This window comes from Micropterus dolomieu, linkage group LG19, assembly GCF_021292245.1.
Source record: "Micropterus dolomieu isolate WLL.071019.BEF.003 ecotype Adirondacks linkage group LG19, ASM2129224v1, whole genome shotgun sequence".
Classification (NCBI taxonomy): Eukaryota; Metazoa; Chordata; class Actinopteri; order Centrarchiformes; family Centrarchidae; genus Micropterus; species Micropterus dolomieu.
In genome coordinates this window covers 21,326,493-21,347,806 of record NC_060168.1, presented here as the reverse complement: position 1 = coordinate 21,347,806, position 21,314 = coordinate 21,326,493, and the positions used below count along the sequence as shown (strand labels likewise).

Genomic DNA, 21,314 nt, shown 5'->3' with positions numbered 1-21,314 from the left:
CTGTGTCTGTGTGTGTGTGTGTGTGTGTGTGTGTGTGTGTGTGTGTGTGTGTGTGTGTGTGTGTGTGTGTGTGTGTGTGTGTGTGTTCTACCCCCCACCACTTATGCCACAATGTCAACTCCACTTTGCTGCTCTTCCCTCTTGGTATGCAGATTCCAGAGACACACAGTAGCTAGTGTGGCATCCCAGGATTCAGCTGGTCAAAGATGCTGTCAGAGTCCTGGTAAAGTATATCCTCTCCTGATTTCTTGGCTCATTCCAGGGCTCCCTTTTAAAGTTAGTAATCATCCTCATCATCAGAGTCCATCACCTTCCGTCTGTTGAACTAACAAGTACAGAGCATAAATGACGTAAGATGGATAAGTGACAGATCATGACTCAAAGATAAGATGACATTTCAGTGGAACTTACTTTGACAGTTGTCTTCTTGTCCGTTTGCTGACTGACTTTTTCTAGAATCTCGATCAAGCCCGTCTCTGAAATCTGACAAAAGAGAAAATCCATTCATTGCACTGCTGGCATGTGGAAAAATATCAGCAATATTAGTGCTTCAAGCGTCTGAGGTCATTGTCATACCTTTCCTCCTAACTTTCCAAAACGAGCCATTTGAATGAGATAGTTTTCAACTGCATTGGCCTTCTCCGGCTTTACCAAAGCGAGATTGCTCACTGAAAAAAGAAAATTATTTCACCACCTTGTGTTCACGTGTGTGGCACAACTTATTCATCACAAAGTATACTTTTAATGGAGCACTATGTAGTTTTGTTCAAAACTCAGAGAGAGGAGCATTTTTTTCTTAGATAAATCCTGCAGGATACTTTTATTTGTGAAGTCAAGTGAGTGAATACAAAAAACTCAGAAGGTGTGTTACAGAATATTGTTCTGATTGTTTTCTACAACATTCTCAACGCTTGCATTTTCACACACATTTTTGCATTACTGTTAGGGCTGCACCCTTATTTAAAATAACATTTTGGTTATACAAGAACATGACCCAAATTCCTAAGGTATCCCTTTAAATCTGAGAGCACACTTACATCTGGCACGGGCAGACTGATCGAGAACTTGAGCCAATATAGAGTTCCTCATGTCTGTTTCTCTGTGAATAAAAAGTTGCATATCACCACATCAGCACGACCTACTACTGTCTGGAACTAGGTAATCCATCCATTGTCAACCGCTTATCCTGTGTACAGGATCGCAGGGCCACACATAGACAAACAACCACTCACACCTATGGACAATTTTAGAGACCCCAATTAACCTAGCTTTCTTTGGATGGTGGGAGGAAGCCGGAGCACGGACACGGGGAGAACATGCAAACTCCACCAAGAAAAAGCCCGGGGTAACCGGGGTTTGAACCCACGACCTTCTTTCTGTGAGCCCACAGTGCTAACCACTGTATCACCGCGCCACCCCAGAACTAGGAAATGATTACATTTATTAAACTGTCAAGCCATCAGAATACCAGCTGTGTCCCGCAGCTACACTGAGGTTGTTAGTGTTCAAAACTTTTTTACTAGTTTGTAGATAATGCACAAATGTTCTCTAAAGTCTATTTAGTTGAGTGATAAAGAAATTGAACTGTATTTCAGTAAAACTACTGTACATTTAAGAACTATACTTAGAGACGTTATATAGAGACGTATATGCTTTTGAATTAATCTCATCTTACCTTTGTTTTGCCTCCTCTCCTTGCTGATTATTTGAAGAATCCTGAAAGAATATGTAAGACAGTACCATCACATATAGGTTGTGTTTCTGCATTCAACTATCTGCAGAATCGATGTATAACCTAATAAGGAAAAGGATTTCATATCAGCCAATATTCCCTTCACTCAGGCCTCACAAACTATCTATCTCTAACTCAAAATGAGCAAGCAAAGTTCCAATCACATGTTTCACAAAAACAGTGTAATGACTGGCTAAAGATATGTTGAAATTTGATGAAAAGCCAGAATCTACAGTACGCTAGTTTTGAGGCAACAGATAAAGGTGTTCATGTGAGACACTAATCATGAAGACCAGGTCTGACAGGTTCAAGACAATGAGCACAGCTGGAGCCAAGACACATCTCTAAATTTATGGTATGTCGCTAACATCTACCCACTTCACATCTGAAAGGTCATTAGCTATATCTTAATGTCTATGTAGTTGTATAAGCTATATCTCAGTGTTGATGGATATCATAATGAACTGTATTGTTTTTATGTTTTACCTTTTTACACATTTATGTTTGCACCTTGAACATTGTCCTATAATTGTTGCCTTTTATGATGCATTGGCTGCTTCCTGAAAAAGTTAAGAGACTGTTCATATTATTCAGTTTTTTAGTTCCTATATTTTAATATTTCTTAAGTCAGACAATGAATGTATGTCTCCATTTTGATAAAGGTTGGTGGATTGTACAAACACCAGGGACAACAATGGAAATGAGTCCAGGACATTTCTTCTTCTTCTTTGAGTGGTGTTCATAAACAAAACAAAATCCACATGATATGCTGCTTTTCCACAGGAATTTTGCACACTCTAAAAAATCTCTTTACAAATACTGCAGGAAATACTAACTTTAAATTGTGAAAATGTTAGGTTTAGTTCAAAAATTGAAAGCTGAAGAAAGGCAGAGATTAAAGCCCTGAGCACTACAGCACAACCAATACTGTATCATTGAGGTGGATTCTAATCAATATCGGAGTACAAAATCCTGATTGATTTAAAATAAGCATATAATATGACGTTACATTTTTTTTGATAAGGAATCCTTAAATTTAGTCATTGAAAAGTGTACTTATTTTTACATACTGTGGTATGTACCAAGATATGTTGGGTTGGACACTTTAATTATAATTAATTACTGTCAGATAACAGAGCAGTTTACGGTTTAGTGTGATTTCGTTATCTGTTCATGTAGTAAAGAAACAGTGACGTTCATAAACGGCTCTGCCTTTTCACTAACACAATCTATGAAAATACTCAACTCATAAGCTCACCAGTCTGCTGTCTACTTGTGAATATGGCCGCAGACACAAAATAGGTTACATGTTTTTAGAACTCGTTTCTCCATTTTGCTCAGCTAGCATAAAGCTGTCATTGTCAGAGGGGTGTGCGCTGTCCAGTCGATACAAAGTGCTAGTGAGAGGATGTTCGTCATTACAGTGATTTATCTCGCTAACAACCGAGTTAATTACAGTTCATTTACACAGAGCATGGATCTCATAAGTGAGCTATGTTTATCGCAGGAGTAACAGTTGACTTGTGGTGGCTGGTTGAGCTAACGTTAGCAGCATAACGTTACTGAACTCAGCATCTCCTTTTAAGGCGGGCGCAAACACGCTTCCCAGCTCATGTTTTGTCTTACCCCGTGCTTTGCCTGTAGTTCCGCCATTCTTTGCCGCCTAATTGCCTCTAATTCGTCGTCTGCCATGATTTACAAAAGTAATATAGACCCTAGAAGACTGAAAAGGGGATGCGGTAACGTAATGTAACCGAATGCACTCTAAACTCCCATAAGATGCAAGGCCCTACCGAACTCAGGGGAGTGTAATCAACATCGGGAAAAAAACGATCCAAAAGTCAGGGTAAAGCAATAGAGCACAGAGTAACGATCACATGAGAAAATATATTGGCTGTGTCCGAAATCCCCTCTCATTCACTACTCCCTACCTCCTATGTAGGGAGTAGTATGTAGAGCACTATATAGGGAGCTCACTCGCATTATTAAAACAACACTTTCGGACACTACCCCGCTTGTTATTTCGGCGCCGTTAATTACGTCATTGCCGTCAGACAATCAGTTTTTTCTATCAGCGCAGTGCATGATGGTATATATGGCTTGGTTAGTGACCATCGGTTGTACACTACTTTTCAAAATGCATTCTGGGATACATTGAGTGGACTATATAGGGTATAATAATTATCACTATACATTCGGGCAGTACTACAAAATGGCGAGTTCACAATATAGTCCTCTACATAGTGAGTAGTGGGTGATTTCGGCCACACAGTCTATGGTTGTGACCTTATGAAAATTATGTTTATGAATTATATTTAATGTATATGATTTATCATATTATAGCCCGATTAATTTAATTTTGATTGATAAGTATAAATAAGCTTTTTGTGAGAGTAATATCATTTGTTAAATGGTATTTATATAAACCCTGCGATGGACTGGGGACCTGTCCTGGGTGTACAGCGCCTGTCGCCCAATGTCAGCAGGGATAGGCTCCAGTCCCCCCCGCAACCACTTTACGCAGGATAAGTGGTTGACGATGGACGGATGGTATTTATATAAAACGTGAATTTGTGTCATTTTAAATACAATAGTACAGAAAGAGGGTTTATGTTTTTAAACTTTAAATGCATGTTTACAAACGACAAACACATTTGACAACACATAACTTATTTAATAGGTTGTTTAATTGCAAAAAAAATAGTTATAGTGATTTTTGATTATTGTTAAAATTGATGAATCATTCAAATGGAGCATTGTGTCTTTTCAATAGGCGTGACAGTTCATCTGCTGCTGAGATGAATGTTCTGGAGTTGCCTCTGCCTGATAGATAGCTTCAAGAGGTTCATCACACTTGATCTCTAACTTCCTCTGTACGTACTATAAGAGAAACGGCTCAGGAGCAGAGGAACATGGTACTTTTGGCCAGGGTCTTTTATGGTGAAAGCAATCTGCAACAAAACAACAAACATGAAAGAGATCAACAATTAAGGTAGCCTAAAGTGTTTGCATATTACAGTTAAAATGAGGATACAAATTCACTGATCTAGTTACAAAAATATGGTAACACCACAAGCACGTAAATCAGCAGTACTCCTGCGGATGGCTTCCTCCATCGTGTTACCATGTCAACACATAACATTTTAAGTCTTTGCTTACCTCAACATACGGGTAAAAGCAGGTCTCTCCAATACTCTCCCAGTACTGAGCAGTGTCAAAACAAATTTTATACACACCAGATGTAAATATTTGTTTTGTGATGAGTCCTGGGCAACGTCCATCCTCATTAGTGGTCCTGTTGAGACAAAATATAAAGACCCATGAACAAACATATGTTTGTCCAGTGTATATTCAGATTTTCCTGTGATCATACTTTGTGATTATATGTGTGCTTTTTCTCATATGGCTGTTGTCCTCAGAGTTTTACCCAGCTGTTATCAAACTCCAGGCATTAGTGGAGGGGTCTTGTCGATAGAGGCTGAGGGCCATGTTGGAGCCAGGGATACCCATTGCAGTGTTCAGCACATGAGTGGTCAGAGGACTGGCTGAGCCTGCTATGGCTGTGATCTACAAAACATGGACATAAGACTTTAAATTGATAATGTGATTCTGAAGCAATTACATTAGCCCATATTCAAATTTACAGATATGCCTTTTTGACTATACATTTTTTTTATATTGATACATTCCTAGTTTTTCAAAAGCCACATCTAGTTCACACAATTTCTGATTACGGCAATTCCAAATTTGAAAAGATAAACACTTACACATCAGATCTTGAATTTAGAGGGCAGCTAAATCAAAGTTTTAAAACAGTCACCATGTGCTTTCATCTTCCTCCATCATTAATGAAAAGTTAATTAGGCCTAGTTAAAGAGAGAACCTTCAAATTTGGACCAGAAAAAAAGATTATATTGAGACAATGCATGTACAGTATATGAGAATTATTTGGGAATGCAAAGTGAAAATCGTGCTTCGGAACACAATAATGTCATTTTCTTTTTCAGCCTTTTTAGTTCTGTAATATGTCAAATTATGACATTTTGAAAAAACAACAAGAAAGTTGAATAAGAAAGTTGTAATTTATTACGTATAAATTCTTAGTATAATTGAATAACTGGACATGTAATTACCTCTACTAGCTACAGTACAAGGTAGTTGTCAATACTAATAATAACATCTGACTCTAAAATGTAGGTAAAAATCTGGACATAGGCTTTGACATTTATGTTTCATGTTTGAACAATTATTAAAGCATCATAGCCTGTTTAATAAAAATATTCTACTTTTTGAGCTTACCTTATTTTCAGGCAAAATATGACCCTTGAGTCGCTGCAGCCTGTAGGCACTCATGTGCACTGATGAATAAAATCCAAACTGGCTCAGCAGTTTTACCCCAAAAATGCAATTTTATGGTTTATTTAACATCTTTTTGCCACAATGTCATCATGCAAACTGTCCTAGTCAATATGACATTCAGCACACATGTGCTTATCTTTTTGTCAACAGAAGATTGGTTGTGCAAGAGCTCCTTTTGTCACACTTTGAACTTAGTGGAAGTACATGATCAAAGTGGGCGGTTCAGAGGCAGATGAGCTCAATTACATTACATTACATTTATTCATTTAGCTGACGCCTTTAACCCTAGCGACTGACAGCTGCTATACATGTTAGAGGTCGCACTCCTCAGGAGCAACAAGGGGTTAAGTGTCTTGCTCAGGGACACAATGGTGGATGGGTCACAGTGGGAACCGGGGTCTCTCACACCAAGGGTATGTGTCTTATCCATTGTGCCATCACCACAACAATTAATGGAATTAAAAGGAACAAAGTCTTTTTTCTGACATTAGTATGTGTGACTGATGGGTTTATGGACTCTAAATACAACCTACAACTTCCTGCTTGAATTCCGCCAATGAATCCACTGAAAAACGTGTGCTGTGATACTTCCTCCACATATCTCTCATAATGAAATTCTAAGCCGAGTGTTCCAAGTGATACTCAATATGAGGGATCTTTTGTAGCTTAATGTAAAAGCAAAGTTCTGTAAACAAATTAAACATGGTGCCTGTCTTCGAAAACACTGCTGGGATTTCCTGTAATTCTAATGGACCAAACTTTGAGCATGACAGAAAATTATATGGCAGAATATCGTCATCAAGCAACATAAACCTCCCATATTTAGATTGTTGTTCTCCTTGTTTTTTAATCAAGTCATTATTTGTTATGGATTGCAATAGTATATAGTAGTTTTTCTTCTGGCATGATGAACTATAGGACCGTTCTGTGGTTAATATTCTAAACAGAAGATCCATTTGCTACGCTATTCCTGGAGCCAAACTACATTTTCTGAGCTTATGTGACAGAGGTTCTGTTTACCTACCAAATACAAAGTATTGTTGCATTAAGGGTAACATAAAACCAACTGATAGTTATTGGTGTAGACAATTTTCTCCCTGTGTGGCGTTAGTATCTCAGTAATTTACCCTGCCAATCCTTCTCTTCCTCTCTCATTTGTCTTTCTCAGATGGCTTTTCAGAGAAACAGCTGGTGGTGGAGAGGCTGCACTGCAGGTGGATTTCTTTCATATTTGTGCAAAACTTGGCTGAATTTGTTTCAGTGTAGTGAGTCAGCAGGATACCATGTGCTACTGAGAAGAGTAACAGATTCACTATAAAATCTGCTTTTGCCCTGGCGGTTGTGAAAGGAGTTTAGATGATGGCGTCCCATTAGAGGTGGACAACTTGGTCTATGTGGAAACTGGTGCAGTGTGAGTCTTGGCAGTGTTGGTGATATCCTCCAAAACCAGGCACACAGAGGCTCTCAAGGCAGCACACACCGTATGGATGATACTGTGCACAGCTTTGCCTGAGGGTAAGACTGACCTTTGGTCAAACCATCTGTGCACTGAAGAGACATGAGATCACATGATCTGCCTATCCACTATGTCTCCCAGCAGGTGATAATTATCATTGAATAGCTTTACTCTGATATACGAGCTATGGTATAGACTCAGTTATTGTGTGATTTATACTTCACATTAGTTGCATACTGTTAGTGGTCCAGTCTTGAAACAGTACTTTTATGATTTTTTTTAATGATGTCATAAAAACACTTCATTATTTCATATTTTCTCCTGAAATGTTTGTTCCTCTTTCACTCTTTTCCTCCATGTCAATCTTGGTCTTTAAGAATAAAAACACACACCCATGTACTGTATTTATACTCAATATGAAAATACTTTTACTACTGTGACGATGAGTATTTCCACTTGGCTTATCTTAAGAATGCAAACAAAAACATGTAACACCATAGGAATTATAATAATAACATCATTGCTTTCTTTAAAAAACATATGAGAAGTCCTAAAGCAAGATTAAAATCAGACAGTTCAACAATTACAATAAAGTTTACAATAATACACAATATTACACACTGACCTGGGCCTTTGCATGTCTCAAAGTGCCAAATACATGGTGGAGGAAAGCTGTAACATTCCTCAAATACATTTAAAGAAGAAAAAACACTTGTGGTTCTGAAAGGTGTGACATAACAAGAGTCACACTCAGAGAAGTAGCTTAATCATACAAGCAGAAAACAACCTGTTTCTCTCCTGAATCATCGGTGTGACGATTCAGTCTCTCAAGGATTACTGTCATTTGTGTCTGGAGAGCTGAATTCTGATATTTTAGAAGTATACCATACAGAGAAAAACTAAGATGAGCATCAGCAAAAAACCCTCTTCTTCAAATTTAAGAGCGTATATTTCTTTTACTTTCACAAGCCAAAAAAAAACAACATGTGAGATCCATAGAAGGAATTTTGGGTTTGAGGTACATGCACGCAACATTCCACTTATTCCCTATATCTTATCCTTTTCTTGGGAGAAACTGTTGAAGCAGCAGCAACATTGTAGCACCTCTATCAATACTCCATGACTACACATTAATTATTACTGTATGTACAGTCTGATACTGGCATATGCTGCCTGTTTGAGAAGCTTTTCATTTGAACAAGATAAACTGGTAAGCCGCTTACATAATGTTTTAATCACAGAACTCTTATTGTCTCATTTGGATTATTACAGCAATATTTGGATTAATACTGGAATACTGGTGTACGTGCACACCCACTGCTTTAGGCAGGATTATAAAATTTTGAATTCACCACCTCGCTTCCAGTTGTCTTTTATAATTGCTGTCTGGATAAGGTCCCTCTCTCACTCTCCCTCTCTCAGTCCCACATAACAAATTCTTCTCATATGTGCATGTACTTGGTGTGTATAAGTCCCCTGCATCAGTGTTTTTCATTTTACTTAAAGTTATTGTCACAGAAACCGAGCTGCTGTGATACAATTAAATGTATTGTGTTGTCTGATATGTACACCCTTGTTAAGGAGGAGTTGAGCCTCTGATATGAGCGTTGACTTGGTGGTTGTTGTTCTCTTCCTCCATGTTTGGCACTTAATCCACGTCTTCTCATTTTCATCCCTCATATTTCCTCCTCGGGGTCAGAGCTGTGGTTGCTCATCTGTGACAGACAGACAGACAGACAGACAGACAGACGTGAGAGGACAAACAAAGAGACATTTCATTAAACTGCAAGCTCAGAATGACTAAGTAAAATTCAATCGTGTAAATATAAAATGATTTAACAGTGGCTGTTTGATGTCCACTCACCACACAAGACAGAAACATCTGGTTATCTTGTCTTTGTCATTTTAAAGTCAAAGCTAAAATGTTCTTAAAATAGTGTAATTGTAAATAATTTGAAATTCAAAGTGAGAGGCCGTTGTTATGAACCTAAGTAATATTACCGGAAACTAGCATCATGCTGTAAGCACAATAAAAGCAAGAGGGATGGCCTTGCTCTTTTTAGCCATTCCTGAACGAGTGCACACAGACGTTAGGGGCAGTTTACCGTGTGGTGATCGTCATCAGGCTCCCTCAGGTCAGGGCTCTTCCTGTGGATTCGATGGCGGGAGCTGGGGGGAGAGAGGGAGGAGAGGGAATGCTCAGGGCTGCTGGCAGTCAAAGCGTACGGTGAGCCAGCTGGACTGTCCTCTCTCAGGGGAGACCCTGCAACACATGCACACATGGAGCTTAGTGAAGACGGTTTGGAGCTCAGGTCCTGTTTCTGTTTTGGACAGGAGTGTGAAGAAAGTACATGTTTACTGTGGGTCGTCTGTGCACATCCACTGACTTTGTACTAGATGACTGGCAGAAAACAAGAGTGGGAGTGACAGGATGAAGGACAGATGAGGAGATAGTGAGGGGGAAGCGAGAGACAGCATAGCTAGACAGCGAGGGACAGGGGAATCAAGTAAAGCCGGAAATAAATTAATATGAAGATGAGAGCTATCAATCGCCCAAGGTCATTCAAAGTAGATAGAAGACACACATGCACGCACACATTCCTGAAGGTGAGCATTGTTTTTTTTTACGAGAACATTTTAGAGTAGCAGCGACTGAAGCTACAGTACTCAGAGGAAGTTGGACTGAACCAAATGAGTGATTTAAACTGTGTTTCAGTTTATGATCAGTTTTATTAAGGTTGCAGTAAAAGCAATTTCCTTAGGAAGGATAATAAAGCTGCTTGTTGGCAGGTGCAGTAACTGTATTGTGTCAAAATGTCCACATGAGGGCAGCAGCAGCTCTTCTGCCCCAGTTACACTGATTTGCTGTTGTTCCCTGATATTTATCCCTTTTCAGGCAGTTTCTTCAACCACATTGTTTGTTCATCATGTTCCATAATTTGCACACGACCATAAATCAAGACACCCACACTCTAGTTGATATGAATCGGCCTTGATTCAACAACAACTTTTAAAAAAATCCTGACTGGAGGGAAATAATTGATTTGTCAGGTAAAATAGGAGTGGCGCTGCTGGTGCAGTGCATTCCCATCCAGCAGTTTCCCTGCAGCATAGATCCTGAATCATTTTGATTGGGGTTGTGACTGGTGGAGCTAATCAAGCAGAAATCTGAAAGTGGCATATCGCCTGAGTCCACCTTAAAATGTTTTTGATGTGCGAATAGATTATCTATCATTTGATCTCACACCTACCTGCCTCCACTGTCTTTGTGAATGAGTGTCTCACCTTTGTGGTCATTCCTCTGTGTGTCCATCCTGTCAAGACTGTCAAGCAGCCCATCGATCTGTGTCTTTATCAGAGTCAGCTCCTTTTTAATCACCTGCAACTCCTCCATGCCCACTTCAGGGACACGCACACAGAGGCAGACAGAGAGAGAGAGAGAAAGAGTGTAAGAAGGAAATTACATACCTGAATAGTTAGACAAACTGGGAAATGCGCTTTTGATTTTCTTTCATGCAGAGAATTAGATAAGAACAACACTCATGTTTGCAGGTGGTTAGCTTAGCATGAAGACTGGAAACAAGGAGAAACAGCTAGCCTGGCTCCATCCAAATGTAACAAAATCCACCTACCAGCATCTCTAAAGCTCACTAATTAAGACATAACATCTAATTTGTTTAATCTATCTATCTATCTATCTATCTATCTATCTGTCTGTTAGCTATAGGTTTATATTTACGGTACAGTACAGACATGAGAGGTTCATCTCCTCATCTAACTCTCGGCAAGACAGCAAAGCGTATTTCTGAAACAGTCTAACTGTTACTTTACAATAATGTGACCATGAAAGAAGTCCAGAGAGTAAAAGAACAGTCCATGCAAATTCAATAATTTTCAGTATATTATCTTATAACACTTCATGTTGGCATTATGTTTGATGTTATGAAGTACTTGGGCAGCATGTGCAGAATTTATTTGCGCTTCTGATCTGATGATTTGGTGTCATGCAGCCATGGTTTGAATACAGTTCATTTTCCCTTTGTCTCATCAAAGCAGTATCAGAGAAAAAGAGGTTAAAACTGTTGACTGTTTGAACTTCATCACCTAGAAATTATGAGCAGTGACTTCAGTAAACTACACAACATTTTGTGTATGTGACTATTAAAAGCAGACAAAAATGTGATGACCCTAGTTTTATATTTAACATTTGACTTTTCTTACAGAAAGGAAAACAATATAAATGTGCAGCATCTAATGTAATTCATATTCATATTACTCACACTTAGCTGTAGTTGAACTAGTGGAGTGAGCTCTGGAGCTTTTGGAGTGAGTTCTGTCTCGACTGCGTCTGTGCCCAGTGGAGTAGGAGGAGGAACGGGATCGCTTGGCCAGACTGGGTCCCATGGGAGGCAGGGGAGACAGGGATGCCGGCACACGCTGGTAGTCATAAACCCTAGAAATGCAATTTAAAAACAGCTTATCAGTGTTCATGCACAAAGGTTGCTGAATTTGTGGTGAGGTACTCCGTAATTTATGTAGTCAAAGTGTTTGTGGTCATGTATAAACGAGAGCCTGCTCACAAGCATGATACATGGTGAAAATGACTAAACTGGGCATATATACGGGCAACAAAGGAGATGATTATTTTGCAGAAAGTTAAGCTGTCCACAGCCTCAGTTCTCTATGAAGAAGCAAAATGCAAAGCTTGTAATGCCACCATTTAAACCTAGAGGTGGTTTCACACTCACATATTAACATTTACAGAATTTGATACAAGGCATACTGCAAAGCCCAAACTAGGGTTGACTTCATTACCTTGTTTTATTACCAGCAAAAAATGTCCCATATCAACAACTGTCGAGCAACAAAAGCTGGAATAGAATATCCGGTCAGATTATCAGTCTTACTCTTATTCTTATCAGAGTCTGATTTATATCACAATTATGTCACATTTATAATGTGTTGTACTGAACTGTTTGTGTTTAGACACTTTACGTTTCAGAACATTGGCTTTAGTGCAATAAAAAGTATTGTAGTAAGTAATAAAAGAGTATTATTGAAAAACACGTTTATATTTCTTAAATATAAGTCACTAAGAAAAGAATCGTTCTGGTATCAGTCTTGAACTAACAAGGGTGTAATAACAAGCTGCAAAAAGAGACATTACACGTGACATTAAAGAAAAGCTTCTGTTCAAGCATCTCCTACATAAATATTCATATATATATTTTATGTTCCTTTTGTCTTTTATTTTCTATCTCTGCTTCTCGTGCACACACGCTGGTGTTGCCTCCTCCCTGTGGACAGCTCCATGTCGCTCACTGTCACTGAATGTAATTGGTTCTGTCAGGGCCAATCAATAGCTCCCTGTCAGGCTAGTAGTGCTGGTGACAGGGGTGTATCACTGTCAAACTCCATAGTGTTTACAGAATCGGCACTGTGCTTGTGTGTATGTATAGAGCTGATGTTGTGGTTGAAGAGTGGTTTAACCTCACATCTGACCTCGACACCCACTGACCCAATGACCAGGTGACACAGCTACAGGATCAAAACCAACCAATCACCAATGAGCAAAGCTGCAGGATGCGTGAGAACTAGGGCAATCAAATGTCTATGAATGTTGAATACTAATGTTTGTATTTAATTGTAGCAGCTGTAAACGTAGCAATGATTTGGCACCAAAATACCTTTTTACAGTTTTCTCAGTTGCTTTGGTGCATTTCTCAGATCAGAATTGAAATTCTGAAAACTAATTGTTCAACCTCCACATCATCTTGTCACTTGTGCACATCATAAAAGCACTATCTCATTGTTTTGAACAAATTGCAAATGACTTGACACACTGATGCAAATGATTATGTACAATTGTCTGCTGTTTCCTACATTATCAATTGCTTATGTCATGCTAATCACAATGAATTATACCAGTCTCTGTTGAATAATCTTACAATAAATACCAGTAAACAGTAACAAAACACAATGAGCAGTAATATAAAAAATACAAACAAAATCCCCCTCTCACCCCTTGCGGGGTGGTATGTGTCATCCTCAAGCTCGGGTCCTCTACCAGAGGCCTGGGAGTTTGAGGGTTCTGCGCAGTATCTTAGCTGTTCCTAGGACTGCACTCTTATGGACAGAGACCTCTGATGTTTTACTTGGAATCTGCTGTAGCCACTCTCCACATCTTTTTTAGCTCCTCTTTCAGCCCTTGGTATTTCTCAAGCTTCTCGTGTTCCTTCTTCTTGATGTTGCTGACGCTTGGGATTGCCACATCTATCACTGCAGCCTTCTTCTGCTGTTTGTCGATCAACACGATGTCTGGTTGGTTAGCCATCACCAGTTTGTCAGTCTGGATCTTGAAGTCCCACAGGATCTTAGCTCGGTCATTCTCAACTACCTTGGGAGGTGTCTTCCATTTTGACCTTGGGACTTCCAGCCTATACTCATGGCAGATGTTCCTGTACACTATGACAGCTACCTGGTTATGGCGTTCCATGTACGCACTTCCTTCCAGCATCTTACACCCTGCTTTTATGTGCTGTACTGTCTCAGGGGCATCCTTGCACAGTCGGCACCTGGGGTCCTGCCTGGTGTGGTAGACCCCAGCCTCTATTGATCTTGTACTGAGTGCCTGTTCTTGTGCCGCCATGATTAGTGCTTCTGTGCTGTCCTTCAGTCCAGCCTTTTCCAGCCACTGGTAAGATTTCTTGATATCAGCCACTTCTTCTATTTGTCTGTAGTATATGCCGTGCAGCGGCTTGTCCCTCCATGAAGGTTCTTCATCTTCCTTGTCCTCACCCTTGGGTTTCTGCTGCCTGAGGTATTCACTAAGACCCTTCATCTTTGGGGGCCATCTTCCTGATGTACTCCTGGATCTTCGTCGTTTCATCCTGGACATTGGTCTTGACACTCACTAGCCCTCGGCCTCCCTCGCTACGCTTGGTGTACAGTCTCAGGGTGCTGTATTTGGGGTGAAACCCTCCATGCATTGTAAGGAGCTTTCCTGTCTTGATGTCAGTGGCCTCTATCTCCTCCTTTGGCCAGTTTATTATACCAGCGGGGTATCTGATGACTGGCAGGGCGTATGTGTTGATGGCTCGGATCTTGTTTTTCCCATTCAGCTGGCTTTTCAGGACCTGCCTCACTCTCTGTAGGTATTAGTTAGTCTGCGGCACCCCAAGGTATTTGTAGCTGTCCTGAACATCTGCAATGTGGCCTTCTGGTAGTTCAGTCCCATCGGTTCTGATCATCTTCCCTCTTTTTTATACCACGCGACCACACTTGTCCAGTCCGAACGACATTCCAATGTCGTTGCTGTAGATCCTGGTAGTGTGGATCAGTGAGTCCATGTCTCGCTCATTTCTGGCATACAGCTTGATGTCATCCATGTAGAGGAGGTGACTGATGGTTGTTCTACTTTGGAAGCCAGTAGCCAGTCTTTGTGATGATCTGGCTGAGGGGGTTCAGGCCTATGCAGAACAGCAGTGGTGATAGTGCATCACCTTGGTATATGCCGCACTTGATGGTGACTTGTGCAATTGGCTTTGAGTTGGCTGTCAGACTTGTTTTCCACAGCCCCATTGAGTTCTTGATGAAGGCTATTAGTGTCCTGTTGATCTTGTACATTTCCAAGCATTCCAATATCCATGTATGTGGCAATGAGTCATAGGCTTTCTTGTAGTCAATCCAGGCGGTGCACAGATTGGTCTGCCTGGTCTTGCAGGTCGAGTGACTGCTCTATCAACCACTAGCTGGTGCTTGGCTCCCCTGGTATTACTACCCATTCCCTTCTGGGCTCTGTCCATGTATTGAGCCATGTGCCTGCTCATCTATATACTGTATATATAAAACGAATGTTGTTTTCCCCTGGGAACGGGATAAGTAATTTTCTCGTGATCATGAGATAACAAACCATAGCTGAATACAGGGGCTGGCAGGTGCGTTTCTTTAGGATAATTTCAAAGCAATTACCAGTGTCACTGGTTAGCTCAGTTGGTAGAGCACAAGGCTCAGTTTGATTAGTTTGATTCCTGTTCTTGTTGAGTTTCTTTTTCTTCTTTTGTGTGTTATTTATTATCCTCTTCAGCAAAATTGTTATGAAGAGACTGAGGGGAATCCAATCACACGTTTCCCGACGGCTATTTCAAAGGTTCCGAAAGCCGTCAGGAAATGTGTAATGTTACATGGATTCCCCTGAATGAGAAGGAATATCCTCTGCCTGGGAATTATGAGGAAATGAAAACTACATAGGTTGATGGATGTGGACCAAACGCCGGAACGCACAGAGTCCAGCAACATTGCTTTACAGTAATGTGAGCATGTGAAGCAGTCTTTTCATAAGAACTTTGTTGAAGAGGATTATGAAAAATATAAAAAAGAAAAATGTAGTCTTCAATGAGGATTGAACACAAAACCTTGACACTACAAGTCCTGTGCTCTTCCAAGTGAGTTAACCAATGATACAACTAACCACACTATAGTTACCATTATGGTTATCTCGAAATCACGAGAAACTTATCCCGTTATCACAGGAAAGGAGTATAAAGTATGGAGTAAAAAAAATATTTGATTTGGGCTTCCATATATATACTGTATATATGAATGTATACATAGATAGACATTCTATACATGTCTATTAGAATTTTTTTGTAAAGGTATCTGTTGTGATGTGGAAGAGAATCTGTGATACAACAGACTGGAATGTCAGCCAAAGGGGTGTATCCCATGCAACAGTCCTGTCTCTTTCTTTTCTGTATTACAATGACATGCTCTGTCAACAAATTACAGTACGAACAGTAAAAGCATAGCTGTGATTCCTGTCCTCTCTCCTGCAATGTATAACTTTGTACTGGTGAAAGTGATATATGCCATAAAAGTGCAGCCTTGTGCATTTTCAATCATTGTCATAAAAATCTTCAGAAAATACTTACAGAGTACGCTGTTATATTGACAAGATGGCTAAACATAAACTTTTGACTTGCTTGTTCATAAAAAAGACACAATGACTTGTCATTCTGATGGCACTGACGAGTTCAATGACATAAAGATTTACTTTTGAGATAGACTAAGGAATTTGAGCAACTTAAGGGCTTTTGCAGGTAATCCACTGTGTTGTGCTGTTTGTACTACCTGTTTCGAGAAATGCACTTACTGTTTTGCAAATATTAAGGATAATTCGAGAAATGCACCAAAGCGACTGAGAAAAAATGTAATACCACATAGAATGAAATGTATTTTTTCACAAAACCCGGTAGGAACAATTAGGACTGCTGTATATAGCAATAATTCTAGAAATAGTTTTCACTAAAATCGACACGACTATAAGACGATGAGCTGGCAGTAGTGGCAGTGTTTCCTTAAAGTCTGATAGTACAGATTCCACCAGTCTCACTTGTAGTTTATAGATGTATAACATCTCCAGACAGTCTGCAACCACATACAAAAAAAGTTATAACTAATGTCAACGACAAGACCCAGATGATTCTGATCAAGTGGTCAGTTTAGAATAATTTCAGATGCGTTATGATTGATGCTCTGTGGTAATCCATCTCATCCGGAACCAAGTTGCAATCTGGGTATACCTGGATCGAGGACAGTCTGAGCACAGCCTAAATGGTTTCTGCAAAGCCAGAAGCTTTAAAAAGCTCTTCTGCTGTATATCACAAGCCAACAACAGGGAAGCAAGCTGTCAGCTGCAAGGACTTGGAGTCGAACAGTAATGTAGATTTACTGATTGAGCTGTTAGCCAGTCAATCAGACGCAGCCTGGCTTCCTGAAAAGTTTTCTCTGTTGTTTTCTGCTCTGTTATATTCTGTGAAGTCTGCACAGACTGTGTTAGCACGTTCATAGTCCTCACACACCAACACACACACACATCACAATGTCACATAACGATGAAGGCCACCATAAGTGTGTGAGATTAGAGGGCTTTGAGCATGGTCCATGTGGGGAGACACAGAGACCAAAGACTTATGGGAGTTTATAGTCCTTCAGAGCAGTTTGCAGGGGCAGATAGACAATGTGTTGTTACACCAGCTTTGATGTGTCATCTCAGAGAATGGAAGCTCAGACAATAAGAGACTGTAGACGAGTGAGGATTACAGTGACTGTGTGTTGAGTGTGTGTGAGAGGGAGTGTTTGTCTCTATGGATTAGACCCCACACGGAAAGCAGATTTGTCAGCTCGCGCTGTTATCTGTGTGTTGAGAGACACTTTTCTCTTGTGTTCGCACAAGATGACAGCGGAAAAAATGATTTCTCTCTTTCCCACATATTGTAGTGCACAAACAACAAACACAAAAACAAAAACACACACATGCACACACACAGTCCCCCACGCACTCACACCCAGAGGCAAACACATGTGCGTACACGCATATATATGCCCACATACACACACAAAGAGCTGTCAGTATTGCTAGCCAACAGCACAGGGAATAATCATGCACTGTGTTAAAAACAAATTGAAAATCAGTGGTGAGTGTTCCCCCTGAGCAAAGACAGAAAAATGCAGAGCAAGGCAAAACAAATGAAAAAACAAGACAAAGAAAAGATGACAGTTAACACTCAGAGCAACAGAGCATTGATATGTGCAAGAAACGCAGTGTTTGTGTGTGTGTGTGAGTGTGTGGATGCCTTTTTTTATTCAGATGTGCTGAGTGGAGTGTTTATGAGTGAGGCCTGGGGGATGTAGGAAAGTCCCTGTGCAATTTCAGCAGTAGACCAATAATACAGAGCCACTCTTGAGTGGAGCACAGTCTGACTGCCTCATCTACCTAACCACTATACTCAGCTATAAGCTGCACAAGCGTGTATTCTGCAGTAACATGGAAAAGGTAAACACACAACGCAAACTAACTGCCGAGCCAAGAGTTCATGATAAGCTCTCATACAATATCCATCCATCCATCGTCAACCGCTTATCCTGCGTAGCTGGTGAAGCTACTGCAGCCCCGGTAGCAAACATATTGGTTATTTTAGCGCATTTGGCGGCAGCCATCTGAAGACTTTCTTTTTTTTTGGCCCCCAATGCAAGAAACAGAGAGCAGAGGGGGTGGGGGCTAATAACAGACGTGATTGGGCCAGCCCAATGTCAGTATAGAAAATTACCCAATGGGCCACTGTCCATGCTTTATGGGCCCATTGTTGGCCCATTTTTTAAAAACAGTAAAAAAGTAAATAATTTACGTTACATGTTCTGACGATTTATGCTTCCTTATCGAAAAATGCTACCTCGATGAAAATTTCTAACGTCTAACCATACCGCTAACCCTAACCCTAAACAATAGGCATGCAAAGAACTGCCAAGTAGCACATCTCGATAGGTAGCATAAAACGACAACATCGGCCCCAAAAGTTTGTCGGGTATTTGCCCGGTATGCCAGATTAGCAGTCCACCCCTGTGTGTAGCTCTCTAACAGTACCTGTCATAGCTGTCCTCGTGATAGCTGTCATAGTCCAGGTCGAACTCAGATCTGCAGGAGCGGTGGAGAAAGAGACAGAAACAGAGAATGTGATTGGTAAAGTATATGTCAAAACTACACGATGCACTTTTACTGGGGCTATATTTCACTCAACAAACAGTAAGCTTGGCTGGTGAGTCAGTGTGTAAATGTGTGTGAGCCTCCACAGAGTTATATGGTACAATCACTTCATCTGGAAAGAATGCTGTTTTCATGATCTCCAGCCAGCCAGAAAAAGACATTGGATTTGTTCTGCTGCAGCATCCAAGGTGGAAAATCCGTAGAAACTGTCTTGTGTGCCAACTGTACCACTCACTGAGCACCGCCATGTGGGAGCTTTGTGAGGCAAGCTGTGAGGCATGTATGCGTGTGTGAAAGAAAAAGAGAGGGAGAGAGAGGTGAGTGATGTGACAGGAGTGAACTTAAATGGGCTGGTGTGCACCTGAGGAACAGACCAAAGAAAGTGGAGGAGAGACAAGTGACATTAAGCCAGATTGAGATCACACTGGTGTGTCAGACCTCAGCATTGCTCTCTAATCCCCACACAGTTGCTAATAATCCCTCCCTGTTGCTCACCCTCCCTGTGTCTCTCTTTGTCTCTCTCGCTGACTCACTCCCGCAATCTGTTTTTGTCATTCTTTCGTTTATCTGTCATGTTGTCTCTTTGTTTAAACTCATCTCACCTTCTCCATTACTATCTCAGTCGTTTTCGCTAGTTCAGTTCAAGAGCTGTCCTTTCAAGATAACCATACCAAATTTTCAAATCCAGTTAACAACTGATGTTTAGACTATATATTGGTAAGAAATATATGTGATTTTTCAGGACACTTACAACAACATATTTTGGGGAACTAACACTGCCACAGTCCTTGCCATCTGCTTATCTGTCACTCAGGTAGGGAGTATTTCTCCACATTGTCTCCGCAGCTCTTCTCAAAGAAGAGATGTTTTTGTTTTGTATATTATTATAAACATGCAAAAAAAAACTTCTCCACAGTCAGAATTACACATGTAGAAATATACACAGATAAACATCACAGGTTTTTGTGTCTGTCTGAAGTGTAGACTTAATTTGGAATGGACAGTAATCACGTCTCCTCCAGCATCACTCTCACAGACTATCTCACACCAGCTGGTTTTCAGAGCTCAGGAGACAGAAAGCACAAAATAATTCATAACAAGTCTTCATGTCTGAACTGGACGCTTGCCAAAAATGGAAAGCATAATTTCAATCCAATTTAAAGACTATCTTCTGTTATCCTATTTGAAATGGAGGAGAGCTACATATTGTTTTAGCTCATTCTGTCAAACCAGTTGAAACATCTTGATTCTTTTACTTCCTTGCTGAGGACACAAAAGTAAGGTGGGCATTTCTAGTGAATTCTCTTTTACATCCTGTAGCAGTTAAGGACACACGGAGAGGCAGAAGGACAGAGGATAAGGGAAACTCCACAATTCCTCAGCTGAGCTGAGCATTCTGTCCTCCAAGTGAATTCAGCCAGAAGAGAGAAGAGAGATAGAAAATAAGAACTATTCATTGAAATCCTCACTGAGAGGGAACCAAGCTGCTGTTCACTCTCTATTTGTTTCTTTCACGTCGGCGCTTACTGGTTTACTTTCGTCACTGCTGTGTCTGTAGGCCTCTGCGGCAGACAGAATTATCATTTGTTAAATGACTTAAAAGACTTTTTGTAACCTTAAGCTTTTATGTTTTTAAATTCTGGTTGTTTCGTCTGTTGTTATTTCAAACACAATTTCTTTTATACTTTTTAAAAAATTCTGTGAAACACTTTCCTACTTTGATATATAACTATATATATATGTAAATATATATTATAATTAATATATGTGAGCAAGTTTTCATTTCAGTTAAAAGTATCTCTTAGTCACATAAAATGTATTGATTATCAATTAATAATGGTACATGAATGCTTATATGTTTATTTTATTATATACTTCATAATGTTAAATGCGCATTCATTGCACATGAAAGAATGAATGATAAAGAGTTTAATATAAAAATGTTGATACTCAATGTAAATAGTATGGCTGATTTACATCAATTATATTGAAATGTCTCCATGGTATATTAATGATATGATAAACAAAAAGGTATTTTAATGTTATTTAGTGGCAAGAAATCTGTGACAGGTAAGCACAACCCATTTAGACCGTAATTACATCTAAAGTGAGCAGCCAAGCAACAGGGTCACTGTGTACGTGTGTGTGTGTGTGTGTGTGTGTGTGTGTGTGTGTGTGTGTGTGTGTGATAGAGGGGGGGGGGGGGGGGGGGGGGGGGGGGGGGG

The 21,314-nt window shown here is 40.1% G+C and overlaps 3 protein-coding genes and 1 long non-coding RNA gene across 7 annotated transcripts in view; 1 reads left to right on the top strand and 3 right to left on the bottom strand.

Annotated features, from left to right (window-relative positions):
- LOC123957258 overlaps positions 1 to 7,859 on the top strand; it is a 10,963-nt gene extending 3,104 nt beyond the window's left edge. For both annotated transcript variants that reach the window (XR_006821768.1, XR_006821767.1), the window contains 2 exons: positions 7,260 to 7,305; positions 7,440 to 7,859. This is a non-coding gene — a long non-coding RNA (uncharacterized LOC123957258). The remainder of the gene's footprint in view (positions 1 to 7,259; positions 7,306 to 7,439) is intronic.
- Positions 4 to 3,692, bottom strand: pdcd5 (programmed cell death 5). The gene is made up of 6 exons (XM_046029930.1): positions 3,359 to 3,692; positions 1,676 to 1,716; positions 1,038 to 1,099; positions 577 to 668; positions 412 to 483; positions 4 to 325 (listed from the first exon to the last, which is right to left on the bottom strand). Exons 1-6 carry the CDS (start codon positions 3,422 to 3,424, stop codon positions 278 to 280), a joined length of 381 nt encoding a protein of 126 aa, XP_045885886.1. The 5' UTR covers positions 3,425 to 3,692; the 3' UTR covers positions 4 to 277.
- On the bottom strand, positions 4,437 to 6,113 carry uraha (urate (5-hydroxyiso-) hydrolase a). Its single transcript, XM_046029929.1, has 4 exons — positions 6,032 to 6,113; positions 5,160 to 5,299; positions 4,892 to 5,027; positions 4,437 to 4,683 (listed from the first exon to the last, which is right to left on the bottom strand). Exons 1-4 carry the CDS (start codon positions 6,083 to 6,085, stop codon positions 4,594 to 4,596), a joined length of 420 nt encoding a protein of 139 aa, XP_045885885.1. The 5' UTR covers positions 6,086 to 6,113; the 3' UTR covers positions 4,437 to 4,593.
- Positions 7,860 to 7,905: 46 nt separating the features above from the next.
- Positions 7,906 to 21,314, bottom strand: part of si:dkey-234i14.2 (heterogeneous nuclear ribonucleoprotein C) — a 38,725-nt gene continuing 25,316 nt past the window's right edge. For 2 of the 3 annotated variants that reach the window (XM_046029923.1, XM_046029922.1), the window contains 5 exons: positions 18,970 to 19,020; positions 11,828 to 12,000; positions 10,833 to 10,946; positions 9,653 to 9,810; positions 7,906 to 9,262 (listed from right to left, as the gene is read on the bottom strand). In XM_046029923.1, coding sequence (XP_045885879.1) covers positions 9,224 to 9,262; positions 9,653 to 9,810; positions 10,833 to 10,946; positions 11,828 to 12,000; positions 18,970 to 19,020 — 535 coding nt within the window. In that variant the 3' untranslated portion in view covers positions 7,906 to 9,223. The remainder of the gene's footprint in view (positions 9,263 to 9,652; positions 9,811 to 10,832; positions 10,947 to 11,827; positions 12,001 to 18,969; positions 19,021 to 21,314) is intronic. The other variant, XM_046029924.1, reaches the window with a different exon arrangement.